General features: G+C 38.7%; 1 protein-coding gene across 1 annotated transcript in view; it reads right to left on the reverse strand.

The window, feature by feature from the left end:
* The window catches only part of LOC110470602 (rho GTPase-activating protein 15), a 168,570-nt gene that overhangs the window by 87,778 nt on the left and 66,391 nt on the right, over positions 1-14,401 (reverse strand). The window contains exon 7 of the mRNA XM_077784839.1: positions 13,523-13,600. Coding sequence (XP_077640965.1) covers positions 13,523-13,600 — 78 coding nt within the window. The remainder of the gene's footprint in view (positions 1-13,522; positions 13,601-14,401) is intronic.

A 14,401-nucleotide genomic window follows, 5' to 3' on the forward strand; every position in this document is an offset into this window, starting at 1 on the left:
AAATAGGTGCCTGGACTGCAGCACCTTTGCAGTAAACTGCAAGTTTAGAAGTTAGACTTGATGATTCTTGTGGGTCCCTCCAACTCAGGATATTCCATGATCCTATGGGAACTGCAGGTAGCACCCAGTAAATTCAGACTTGGCCGAGGTGGACCAGAGGTGGATAAAACTGGTTATCCAGCAGGAAGAAGGAAAGCTAAGGATAAATGCTGCCTGTACCATGTGTGGGACTGAGCAGTGCAGGCCAGCATGGGGGCTCAGCAGAGGAAAAGGGGTCCCTTGTAGGTAACTCAGGGCCTGGGATTATGTTTAAGCTGAAAATTAGAGGACTCCAGCCATAGCTTCTCAGCAGGCAGGCTCTGTCCCAGCAGGAGTCCCAGGAAGATGATCAGAGAGCTGGAAGGCATTGCATTTTCCTCTTCCCCTCACATTAATGATTCCTCATTGCCCTGTTTATTACACACATTTACATGTCGAGGGAGATCTCTTGAAGCACAGGTACACATGTGCAAACACACCAAAGACATGAATCCCTGACATTATAATTTACAATTGATGCAATTACTGTAAACAGAGGCATAAAAGTGTGAGGGGAAAGTGCAGGCTGTTTCACTACTGGGAGAAGGATTCTCATCTACAAGGGCTCAGCACAATGACCAAACCCAAGCTTGCTCCTGTGATCCAGTCTGCCAGGAAGACAGCTGGTCCTTTTTAGCTTTTGATCCATATTTTACCTCCTAAGGGAGGTGAAAAGGAGGGAGACCTTGGGGCTAGGGCAGAGGTTTGAAACAAGGAGACTTGGTTTGTATCCCTGAATCATCACAAACTTCTGTAGGCATGTTACTCAGCTCCTCATTTTCCTACTTACCAAACATAGCTAGCAATATTTTGGTATCTCACAGAGATGTTAGCAAAAGCCCTTCAACATACATATCTGCTCATATATTATCTGGATGGAGTCATTTCCAAAGCTGACTGCAAAATACTCACAAAATGCACACAGCTCCATGAGGCTTAGTCATGCCAAACACGATGCGTGGCAACACATCCCTGCAACCACAGGAATGCAAACCAGGAGCTCATTCCCACCTTAAACATACCTGGGGGTCCTCAAGGACTGGCTCCCTTTACTCTGCAGCCCCAGCAGAGAGGAATTTCAATTATTCATTCATCTTTGCCCTGCTGCCTGTGGCACAGGTGGCACTGCACTTGGAGAAGCATCACAGGGGAGACTCACATTTGAAGACCTAATTTGGCTTTGCATTATCCAGAGCCCCAAATCCACATTTCAGAGGGTGACTGCAGCCTCATCCGCAGTCTCTGTACACAGTAGGGACTTGGCAAATGGAGTTTGGTGAAATGGCACGGCACACTACATAGGAGACCGACTATAAATCAGCAGATTTTGGCTCTGCTCCTGGCTCTGTCACTGATTTACCATGGAAACTTGGGCAAATCTTTCACTCTCCCTATCCTTCATTTTCCGTACCCATAATGTAAAGATAATGATGCTGCTTTGCAAGCTCTTTTGAGATGCCGAGATGTTAAGTGCTAAGTGCATTTTATTAACATTAATAGCACCCAACTGAGAGGATGCTGTACAACACTAGCCTGGCTGTCCCCAGAAAACAGATTGGTGTGGGGAAAGTATGCATTTGTTAAGCAGCTTAGACACTGCTCATTCCCATAATACTTCCACAACACACGGGAACAAGATCTGACCTACTAAAACAAAAGATTAAAAAAAAAAAAAAAAAAAAAAAAAAAAAAAAAAAAAAGCCATAAGGAGAAAATTTCTTATGTGACCTGTCATCTTATTTCCAGCACAGGAAAACTTGGGGATTTACTGGAGATTATCAGTGTTGCTCTGTGTGGTTTTTGTAGCCAGCCACAAGCCCAGTGCTCACAACTTGTGGTGGAGACCACTTCCATTAGCAGGCATTAATCACCATTTTATACACTCCAGCCCAGCCATCACTGAGCAGACATCAAGTAGATGCACTCAGTTATATCCTATCACACTTTATATCTGACTCAATCTTAAAATAAGTTAATTGTACTGAATTATATCCCAGCTCTTGTATTTACAGGACCACAGTGTATTACAATGTATATTCTTTAAATGCTAACAGGTTTTGTTGCTCTACACTTCAATTTTCCATGTTTCTGCTCAAATATGTATCACAACATACACAGTGGGAAGAGCCATGAAAATTTTATTATTAATGCATGTTTTTTTCCTTTGCTGGAGATAGAACTTTGTTGTGCATGTTATAAAATGTTAAATATTAGAATTATTTAAAGTTAATAGCATGCCAAAGAAAATGACTAATAATACATTATACAATTAGATGCCTTTCACATGAGCGAATCCATTAACAAAATAAAATACATTCAAACAGAAGACTTCTGATTTGCAATTTTTAGCAAGGATTGCCCATGTGTAAAGCTAAATTATTTATTCTTTAAAAAAAAATAAAATGCTGGATACATCAGTTTGCAATTATTTGCATTATGTTTGGATGCTTTATCATGTGTCTCTGATTCAAAAATACGTATCTCTAAGTTGCTGTAGCATCTTCATATATCCAAAGCATTAAGCACAGAAAAACAAGTTTTCTTTCCTCAAATTCAGCAGATGATACCAGAAGCCCTTGGTATTGCTTTTTAGCTGTTTGGGTGTTTTTTGTTATCCTCCTTCAGCTCAGATGTCCTCACAGTTTCACAACTCCACCTTCCCCTCCCAAGTGCACACCTTGTTTTCTAGACAGAATCAATTCCATCCCATTCCACCCTTAAAGATCTCAAGTCTGGCATCATGCAGCTCCAGCTAAATTTATTCAGATGCTATGTACTGATTTCCTACTTATTTGAAACTCGTTATCCCATCTCCTCAGCTGATGTCAACATTATCCTGCAACAAAACACTGAGCAAGCAGTTAAACTTTTCTTATAGCAAGGAACAGCTTTCAGCTCTGCAGTGATGTAATCTTCTTGCCATTTTCCTCCTGGATTTTCCTTTTCCATCAGTGCTCTGCCTCTAGAAAGGCACCCAACACCAGCCAAAGGAAGTTCCTCCAAAAGCCAATAATCTCCTCTGTCCTTGCATCCATCTTTTCACTGCTGCTATCTACTTAATTAAGTCGTTCTCAATCTTCTGTATCATAAGCACATAATGTTGTTTGATGGCAATGTGTTTTGAAATCCCTCTTTGTTTGTTTGTTTTTTAATTATCTGATTACACCAGGAAAAGGGAAAAAAAAAAAAAAGAAGAAAAGACAGGAAAGAAAGAAGAATCATATAAGAAAATGAGACCTCTCCAGTGTACTACAAGAAGTACAAATCCAGTAAAGAACTCCATCTTATTCTCTAGCAAGAGATTTTTTCCCCCGTCTTTCTAACAGTCTACCCAATCCAGTCTTTATAAATCATGGGATTTAAAAGTGTGATAGAAACAACTATGGCAAATTCTGGTAACGTGATGCAAACCTGCAAAATTCAGGTTAAAGATGCTTTTTATTATCACCTTTACTCAGCTAGGGAGAGGTGAGGAATGCCATACTTAGATTCTGCTGAGGTTTATGTCAGGATTTTGGCATAACCTAACTCCAGGCTACTGTCACCCCAAAATACCTGCTGCCCATGTGTGTCCCAGTGTCAGCCCAGGGTGCAAGCCATGGATGAGCCAAGTCTCCCACGTTATGTCAGCTGGCAATATGGAAAAAAGTGTGCAAAAAGGGACACAGAAAAGAATTTAAACTAGCAGAATTGGACACTGGCTCTGAAGAAGAAGGGGAAAATAGTATAAAATATTTATTCCATTATATTCAACTCTCCATATCCTGAATATTTCAAAATTTGACCATGCTATGTTGTACAAATAATAACAGTAATTACACAAAGAAGAGACAATGTGTTGAAATTGGAGCCATGGATTCATAGGATGATTTCAAAAGGCATCACTCTCCCAACTCAGCCCGAGGTGTTTGTCCATGTGAAGGGCTTTGATTAGGCTGGGATTGTTACAGTAGAGTTGGGAAATGGGACCTTTGATCTCGAGAGATCTGAACAATCCCTGTTACTTGTACTGACAACAGGCGTGGTACAGGCTGAATGGTGTTAACATTCGGGTGAGAGCTGAAAACCCAAGAGAGAGCTGTGCTGCATTCTCACTTTTAAGACTCTCGTATCATGCATAACTTCTAAATTAAAATACAGTGTGACTACCTCTCCAAGTGTTTAAATTAATATGTTTAATAATCCCCAAAATAATAAACCTAAAGTGTAAACCCAGACTTGGAAGAGAAGGTGGAAGCAATGTCTCTTTCTTTACATTTGCATATATGATGTGTGTGAGTTCAGGACAGTAGCTTGTGACACTTTATGTCACTATTTCTTAAAGCTCCTTCCTTTGAAAAGGCTTTACCACCAAATATGTATGCAATATTTTTATGCATTTATATCTCATGGGATTTTAATTTTTTTTAAAGTGAAAAAGCCAATGGTGTAGTCAAGAACAATTAATAATTTCTCTAAATACAGGCATCTAATGCTTCTTAAATGCTTTAAGACATTTCACCCACCTTCTCTAGCACCCATTCTCTAAGGACAAAACTCTCCTGTAGACCCAACACCCTTCTGAGAGTCACTCTGACACTCAGCATCCTCTCAAGTGGCACTAAATAACAGTGATTAAGTAACTGAATCAACACCAAAATGCTCCAAGAATGTATTAAGGGAAGATGCTTTCCAGGACTCTGATAATTCGCTCATGCAAGAAATTCCACTGAATTTTTACACAATTAAAAAAAAAAAAAAAAAAAAGGAGGAAAGAAGACAGGAATATTTAATTCTAAATTCGTAAAAAAAGGATGTTGTGAGCTCTTGAAAATTTCTTAAGAACAGTGTTATATTTTTAGCAATAATGTAATTCTAGGAAATATGCAAGCACAACTGAGACAGTCTATGTAAGCACACAGGTTTCCTCATAAAAGTTTCCATTTTCCAGAGAAGTTATTCTTTAGATTTTCTCCTTTTTTTTTTTCTTCCCAGAGTTTTTACATTTAAGTTTTTACATTTAAAGTTTTCAATTTTGGACCCCATCACTCTTCACCAATGGAGTTCTATACTTAAATGCATTACCAAAGCCTCCTCCAAACAAAAAATCATTTGTTACTCACAACAGCTGCCCCACCACAGCATTTATGGTTTCCCCAGTTCTCAACACACAGAACACACCACAAAATACCACGAAAAAGCCAAATTCCCTGGTGCAACAACTTTCTCATCCCACACCACCCTGCAGAATATTACGCTGTGTACATCCATATATCATGCCACCCTTTTTCGTTGCAGGCCCATTGCAAGCTCGTGTTTGTCAGCCACTTTTACACACAAGCCACAGAATTACAGATATTTACCACAGGGAAGGAAACCACCCCAAATATTAGGCCACACCACAGTCCTGTAAGACATTGAGCATGAGCAGTTATAAGTAGGAGCTCTGCAGATTAGTTCACCAGGGTGTCCGACTCCTCAAAGCACAATCATCCCGTGCAAAACACCTTTGACTCTTCGTTCAGTTTATCTACAAATGAGCCTGGCAACCCTCACACTCAGGAAATGATCCCATTCTCCTAAAAATCACAGGTAGAAAGCTGTCCTGTTAATACTTTCACCAAACGACTCAATAATTTATTTCCTTTCCTTGCTTTTTTGGAGCTCTGTGGAACGGCATTTCCTGTAGCGTTGCTATCAGAACAGCAAACCCAAACAAAGAGTCACCCGTGACAACGATGAGCATCCCCCAAAAAAAGGCAATCCCTCAGTGCAGCGTGCAAACCTCCAGTCCTTCTCAGCAACTAAACAACACTCCTTGAGGGGTTATCAAGAAGCTCTTCAACTCCTCGAAGTGTTACTAAGCAAGACGCTATTGTAACGCAAATAGTGCTGAGGGTAGAAAAGGAATAAAAGGCATGTTTGAAATGCTTCATCATACAATACATGCCATAAAATCCATGGTATGTTTGTGGCTGACCGCACCAACCCAGCCTGCTGCCTCCTCTGCCCCATCCCACTGGCTTATTCAGCACATGAAAAGGAAAACATGACAATACCACTCGTAAGAGAAGTTTTACAGAGCTGCAGATTGGGCAGCTAAGAATTCTGAATATTTTTCTGTCTGCTTTTTTTGCTTCGCACTGAACACAAAATAGTTACATTGGAAATACATTAACATTCAAGCTCTAGCCATTTTTATTATATGCATTATATATAATGTGCATATACATATATATATATATATATATGCATATTATTTGCAAAATAATTTAAAGCATTCATTGCAAAAATTAGTATTTCCATTAGATTTTGTACCTGACATATTTACAAGCAATTTTTGGAAGTACTATAGTTTCCCCCCTTCTCCTCTGCAAAGAGAAGGGGAAGATCTGAAAAACATACTTTCCTTTGAATAATGATAATAATAAATTTTCTGTAGCTTAAAACAGAGAGAGAAAAAGAAAACCCACATGAGTAACATGCACATATTAATTGATTCACCAAGTACTGTGGGCTCAATTAAAGTATTCTGTTGTCAGAGTTTTAAAGCTTGGAAAAAAAAATTAAAAAATGAAATTCTTGGCTACAGCTTGGCATATGCAGGTCTTAACCCAGAAGCAAGCTGTTTTATAATTATTTTTGAAAATTGCTTCAGTCCATTTTATTTTCTGTGCCTGCCTGGGAAGTGTGAAAAAGAAAGAAAAAAACCTATTTTTGACTCAAGGCTTTCAAGACATTTTGGTTCTCAGCTAGCAAGTAACCCAGTTTGAGCCTGATATTTCCATCATGAACTTTGGATCACTCTTCCTGGTTTCTCAGTGAGACTGGTCACACGAATAGCTGCTGGCAGACGTGAGGAAGACTTTGCTGCCTGTGCTGTGCTTGATCACACCAGGAACATCACCAAGGCTGGAGGGTGGCTTTAAGGTTAAAACTCCACCAAGGCACACTCATGTGTTTGTAGGGATACTCATATAAGCTTGAAAAATACAATCAATAACCTAAAACATCTAAAGATATCTGACATTGTCAGATATAATGGGAAATCTCATCAAGGTATGCACACAAGAAATTAAGAAACCACAAACAAAAAGGAAAGTGACTGCATGAGAGAACCATTCTTCTTTATTCCCCCCTTTTTATCTGGTGATCCTTCCTGCAATTTTAAAATAAAGCCCATGACAATCCTCTTGGCCCCCCATGTTTGTAGCTGGTGGGACTTGTCCTCCTGTGCCCATAGAGCCTTTGTTGGGGAGAGGAGCAGAGCCCCTGCCTGCCTTTGAAAGGGATGTAACAGGGCCAAAGGAAAGATATAGGTATTTTTGATTGGAATGTTTGTTGGTTTTGGTGGGAGTTTTTGTTGTTGTTGGTTTGGGTGGGGTGTTTCTTTATGTCCCCTCCTTTTGTTTGTTTTTTTTTTTCCTTATTTTAAAGAAATAAAGCTGTGAAAAAAATACTCATCTCTTTTTTCACCAGTCTGCCTCCTCCCTCTTTTCTCCCTTTCTTTTTGCTCCCTTCACAACCACCCAGCCCATTTGTGTCGACCTGGAGGCTCTGTTTCAAAGGCAGCTCCAGGTTTTCAAAGGCTGTGCCCGCTGAGGCAGAGCCAGCCAGGAAACCACTCTGGTTCCTGATAGCCCAGCTCACACAGACATATGGTCCCAGCAAGCTCATAGAATCAGCAATATTAAAAAATAAATCATTGCATTTTAAAAATCTGAATATTTGTCCCCCTTCTCTCCCAGTTCATTGATAAAGAACATGTCAGTTAGGTTGAAGAATCCTGCTGCTTAAAGGTATCATCCTTAGCTGCTCATATGGTCCGAGCTCTTACTTGTCAATTAGATCAATCTGAGTCATTTTAGAACAATAAATATAAGTGCAGATGGAATATAAACATATTGAAGATTACTGTTTCTGACGGCTGTTGTTTATTAAATCAAAAATTATGTCGAAGCGAAGATTTTGTTGATATTTCAAGTGGAAAAGAAAAGTAAATTGGAATTAGATATTTCTTAGGAAAGAAAGCAAAACAAAATTAAAAAAGCAAATCCCAAAATCCAACAAACTACCATGCCACAACCTCCAAAAAAAAAAAAAAAAAAAGCCTATAGGTAATAAAAAAGCAGTGTTTTTACCTAAAATGCCACCTATGAACAACCTTTAGAGAAGGGATATGGCACCTATAAACTCAAAACACTAGGTATGTTGAAATCCATAAAATTTCCAATTACTGCTTCAGAATTTATTGTGCACATATGGAAAATAATACTTGTAAAAGAGAAAGGGGTTTGTGCCTGGTGCTGTCAATACTGTGAAGGATGGGGTGATTATAAAGCAAATTAACAATACTTTTAAATGTGCATTCACTTATCTTTCCAATTAAATCCTTGTTAAACAACTGCACAGACAGTAATGGTGCTTCTGCAAAGCACTGATCAAGACAGTTTTATTGTAATTTTTACTCTGTAACAATTAATCAAGTAGGCATTTTCTTTATTATTAAATTATTTAGTTAATAAATATTCGCAATCAGTTCACGTATTTCTGGTTCAAACTTTACTCTTAATTTTTTCCTTAAACTGAGTCATATCCTACTAAATTCTCAGAAGAAACAACAGAAATATTTTCTTTTTTTTTTTTTTTTTTTTTTTTGTTCAAGTACTTTTTTTGTTACTGTGAAGTAATGCAAGGATGAGATTAAATTAACTTTTTTCCCCTCCTCAGAGTAGGAATATTTGGATATCTTTGGCTGTCCTTTTCCATGTTCCACAAGAAATGCACCTCTCTGCAATAACATAATATTTAGCCTCTGTAAAAACTCCCAGATTTGCCCCTGCTTTGGTACATAAGCAGAGTAACAGAGCTGTAAAAACACAATAATTGACCTTTGGATGGTCTGAGGTGCCTTGCAGTTAACACACAAGGTATTCCTAATGAAATAAAGAGATGCAAAGGTCATCTGCACAGCAAACACCCAGCATTTTGCAAACAAAGCTCCAGATATAAAGACAATTAGGAACTCTCTTGTATTATGCATGAGCCAACACTCGCTGAATGAACCAATAAGTACTGAAATCTGTATTTCCATTCTTAGTTTCCTTGAACGTGTATGCATTGGGATAGAATCCTGGTGTTTCAGCAGTGTGATATGAACTCTTTATAGCTCTATATTTTTTTTTTTTTCAGTTAATTTAGTACTCATGGTATTTGCTTGATTGACAGCCATAGAAAGTGAATGCCTTTCCAGCTACTGAGCAGATTAGCACGGGAGACATAAAGAAGGAATGTTCCAGTTCCTTCCAGTTCCTCACCCAGGTGTCCCAGGTCTTCAGCATGGAGTTAATTGAGGATTGATGGGAGAGGTGTGTGGAAGCAGGACAAGGAACCTGGCTTAGCAAAAAAAATGCCCTCACATTCATAAAACATTAAAAAAATATTTCTATAAATGTGTGTCACCCCGTGCACAGGGCCAGATGGAACTGCCAGCACACCTTACATGGCTTAGCAGACCCATAAACATTATTTTATCCCTTTTCCTACAGGTGTGAACTAAAAGAATATCCTTATAAATACATGTAAAAGATTTAACTTACTACATGTTGTGTAAAATCAGCAGAAGGCTTCAAGTACCTTGTCTGTTTCTGGTTATTTTATTCTGTTTTGTTTTGTTTTGTTGGTTTGGTTTTTTTTAACATTTTGATTTTTAGACTTGACCAATAATATGGAAATCATAAGAGGAATAGGTATTTCTGTCTAATGTCTCCAGCTGTTATAGATGCCTCCACTGTAGGGGCTCAGCCAAAAATATTGACAGCCTGGTGACTTCGTTTCTAAACCCCAAATTTTTCAGTGCTTATAGACTAAGAAAAGTATGAATTTCCTGATGTCAGTTTGGCAAAAGCAACTTCTCCAGTCTTGATTCAGTGATTTGAAAAACGATGACTTAGAGTTTTGAAAGTGCTGAGAGATGTTATAGCCCAGTCCTCTTATGATCAACTGATCTTTTCAGCTCTAAATGGGAAAATAAATCATAGATAAAAGATAATCCTGTTGCACAGAAGTAAAAAAGGTGTGATATCAATAGATTTTTACAGGAAAAACAAAACTCTGTGAGAGGGATAAAGTAAATAAGGTAGTTTGTTCTGGTGCTGCTCGTGCTGGCAAGGCCAAAACCATCTTCAGGAGCCGCCTACCTCAAGATATGAGAGCAAAACACAAAGTATATTCAGAGAATTTAAAAAGACACCAGGTTTGGGTTTTTTTTTTTTAATTGGAAAGCCCTTTTCATCCCCAAAATTTCAGAATTTCAAGAGTATTTTTATATTTTTGCTGTTCTTATTTCTTTTTTAATGATAAAGCTGTCAACTGTTAGTTTCTTCTCCTTTCATATTCACCAGTTCTCTCATTTAATTTTTGATGCTGCAGATGACATTAACAGTATAGGAAAAGGAGCCAAAAAAAGCTTTGCTATATTCTAATTAATGATTATTCTAATAAAAAAATACTTTGATATGGCAGCCAGCCTAGAGTGCCTTCTATGATCTTCAATGTGATAAATAATTATTTATATCCTCTAAATGTAGGTGTAACACAATGGCAAAGTAAGCAGGAATAAAGAGCCCAATGAGTATTTGGCCTGTAGAAGAACTGATTGCAGTCAATCTCTGCAATGCAAATAGGTTTTGTCAGAACATTTGTTTGCATTTATAATTAAATTAAACTTTAACTAAAAGTAAGGGTGGGGGGGAAATGTCGCTATGGTAAAATCATGTGTATAAATACTCCTTTCCCACTGTTAACTACTGAAAAATGAAGGTACAGGGATTGACCTGAGGAGGTCACAATAATTACTGAGGGATGGGGATGTGTGGACAGTGAGTTATTAACCATCATCCCACTGCAGAGCTTCAGGAGAATGGGAAAAAAGAAGGTTGGGCATGCACAGTACTTTTCCTGGTAACTTTTTTGCCCTTCATGAAGCCATCTGAAAGTGCTGCTGACCTCAGCACCTAATTGGCAGGGAACTCCAGGCTCTGGGACACATTGGAAGGAGAATGCACACCACAAATAAATCCTGTTTTCCCATCTCCCCGCAGCATTTTCTAGGTACACTGTGACTCAGTGGGCTCCTTCCTGCCTGCAGGTTCCTGCTTAGCACAGAAAAAGGGTGTTATTTAAACTATTGAAACAGTGGCTGGCTATCCTTTGTGTCTGTGTTCCCTCTTGAATGTTATGATTAGAAATTTCTGGATTATTCTTTTGGAGCTACAGTGCTCAGGTCTTCCACTTCCCTCACATTGGGGTTACCCCTGGGGACTGTTAGGTGGCATTAGGATTTACCTAAATCAGCGTTTCTGCATGCATTTACCTGAGGAAAAACCTAAGTGCAGACCAGAATTTTTTTGTGGACAGGATTTTAAAGGATGTGTGATGGGGATCTGGACAGATATTACCACTGCCTTTCAAAAATCCACTCCATCGTGACATAAAACACAAGAATGCCCTCATTTCATCAATAAAGACTAACATAAGAAACAGTGATTATCATAACTGATAAGATGATGACATAGTTCTCCAGGGGCATTAGTTTCTTTTGAATTTCCTTTGGTCACTCAGTAGGCAGATTTTTTTCCACATGCCTTAAATAACCAGTGACGGAGTGGCTTTAATGTACTATTAACTCCACCATTATATTTTCATTTTTCACAGTAGTATAAACCAGAAGGAAAAGGTGTCTGGTCCCTCTCTGCTGCAAAAAGCCAGCTTAGACTTCTGTCTAGCTTTACAGTATCAGCCCATCTGTTTTAGGTGAAAACTTGAGCAGTAATGTTAACCTCAAGTATGTTAACCTTTGGATGCCACGAGACATGATAGACAGGACCATTATTTTTATGGCACAGTTTTTTCCTGAGCAAAGAGCTCAGGCAGTGTAGAAGGATAGAGAATCCCATTTTTGCCTGTGTGTCTCCAAACAAAATACAGCTCACAGTCATTTGAAAGCCAAGGCAGGCTTCATTATCGACACACAAATACCCAACAACTATAAATTTAAGAGAACCTAAGTAATGAATCAAAACCGTGAGGCTGATTGGTAAATGATGATTTATTCAGTCTTGCTGAATTTACTGGCATAAATACTGATTCCTCATAAACCAAAGTTCACCCTCCAGTTTGAGCTGAAGACGAGACTAATCTGGAGCAGCTGAGGAGGTGGCAAACACCTACTGATCCCCTGAAACTTTCCATAAAGATGTAAATTGAGGCTTGAAGGTGGGAATATTTTTACATCTCTCCTATCTCTCAATTTCATGAGAATATCTGAGTCAAAAGTCTTAGTTTATGTATAGTACCAAGCTAATTGAGGGAGTTGTTCTCCATCACCCTCACACAGAATACACAATATTTAGCAGGTCTGGTAATAGTCTCCAGGTAACATAAAAAGATTGTAAATGTAGGACAAAATGTTGCAGCAGCTTCACATTTATACTTGATCCATTCAAAAGTGTATAAGGTCTTTAATGCAATTTAAGATTTGGTATTTTTCCTAATTTCTGAGAAACTTGATTTTATTTTCTTGTTAAGTAGTTATCATGAGGTTCACTATCACTGATGATATTTGCTAAGCTTTTAAATGTGGGAAGAGCTAGTCTTTGGTAACAGTAGTAAACCATTTGGAGATAAATATATTTGTCATTCATCCTTATTAGTTCCCAATATCAGCTTCCACACCTGTTACAGGATCTGCTGATCAATGTTAGATTTCTTTAGGTCACATCAGTGAAAAGCATGCTGTTGTATTTGTGGAAATATGTTTATTTTACACAGAATCTGTGGAAATATGTTCAGTAAATACATACAGGAGGGTTCTAATTCTGGTTAGCTCGTCCCCAAAATATTCATCTTCTCTCTTTCATTTTCTGGGGTCAAATCTTTGTGTTTTCAAAATCAGTGGTAAATCTTCCACTGACTTTGGCAGAGCCAGTACTCCACTTTTAGTGTTTCCTTTTAAGTTCTTTTCAGCACCTTTTTCTCTTTCGCTGGTTTCCTTTGGATCCCTGCTCTACTTTTGGTTTTGTTTAACTTTCAACATCCAAACAATCTGCTATTTTTCCTTTTAATCTTTTTCTTTCCCCCTCACTTTGATTTCTTGGTTTCTACATATGCTTTGCTTTTTGCCACCTTATTTCACATCTCCATTTCCTCCCGTATTTTTAGATTTGTTTGTTGTTTGTTTCTCATCTCAAGTTTAACTACTATTTTCCTCTGCTTACTCTGCTCTTTTTCCTCTCTCCTAGCTGACATTTCCCTCTGTGCAATATCTTTCTACCTTCCCTTTCCTCTCTTTTCCAAAACAGGGCTCATCATTCTATGCCACTAATGTATAGCAGATTCTGAAATACTGTCATCTGAGACAGTTAAGTACTAAACAAAACATTACCAGGGTGGAGGAATCACTTACCCTGATTGACAACAAATCGTAACTTCTGTATTGTTGCCAGATTGCCGCTAACTCTGTATATTCCATCAACATCTAGACCTGAAAAAGAAACACATATTTCATTTTTGATCATAGAAGTATTTTTCTTTGTACGTCTGTCAGGAAGGCAGAAGCACCCTTGCAAGTATGAGGAAGAGCAGCGCAGCGAGCGACTGAAAAATAATCCACCTGACAACAACTGAAGTGCCTCCTCGCTGATTAAAGCAGCAATGAAAAATAAAAGTGGGAGATTAACTTAAGTGAATACAAAACACCTAGCTATAATTATCTTGTAATTCTGTCAGCAGAATACGGCTCTGCAAGGGGCTTTGAGTGTGGCAGGGCAGCGAGGGGCAATTGGCTCTGGTGCTCATCGGGAAGGGCTGTTTGGGACGGGCACGGCGCCGTGCCAGCCCGATGTTTGCATCAAGAGTGCCAGGGAAACTTCTCTGTCTGGGCACTTGAATTTCTGAGGCTGTGACCTTTCAGAAAATGAATCACTGAGGTGCCCACCCTGACATCACGATGTGTGTGAGACTCCACGCAATTATTACCATTTCTCTACTATATTCTTCCTAGTGGCTCAGACAGGCGTGAGGATGAAATTAAATATCCCAAGTAGCATATGCCCTGGAGTACATTTCTTCACTGATATAGGCCATTCTTTTCAAGGACAACCCGACAGTCTTGTTTCTCCCTGCCATATCTGCTCAAAGTTTATCTTCTAGGTGAAACTAGATGTCATACTCCCTTTTGTGACATATTATCTCCTGCAGCAAGCTCTGTTGATATGAGTGTTTAAAATAGCACTTCCAGCCCCTGTTGCACAGCTGTAGGATTTCAAAGCACATGGGAACTGCT

This window comes from Lonchura striata, chromosome 8 (genome assembly GCF_046129695.1).
Source record: "Lonchura striata isolate bLonStr1 chromosome 8, bLonStr1.mat, whole genome shotgun sequence".
NCBI lineage: Eukaryota > Metazoa > Chordata > Aves > Passeriformes > Estrildidae > Lonchura > Lonchura striata.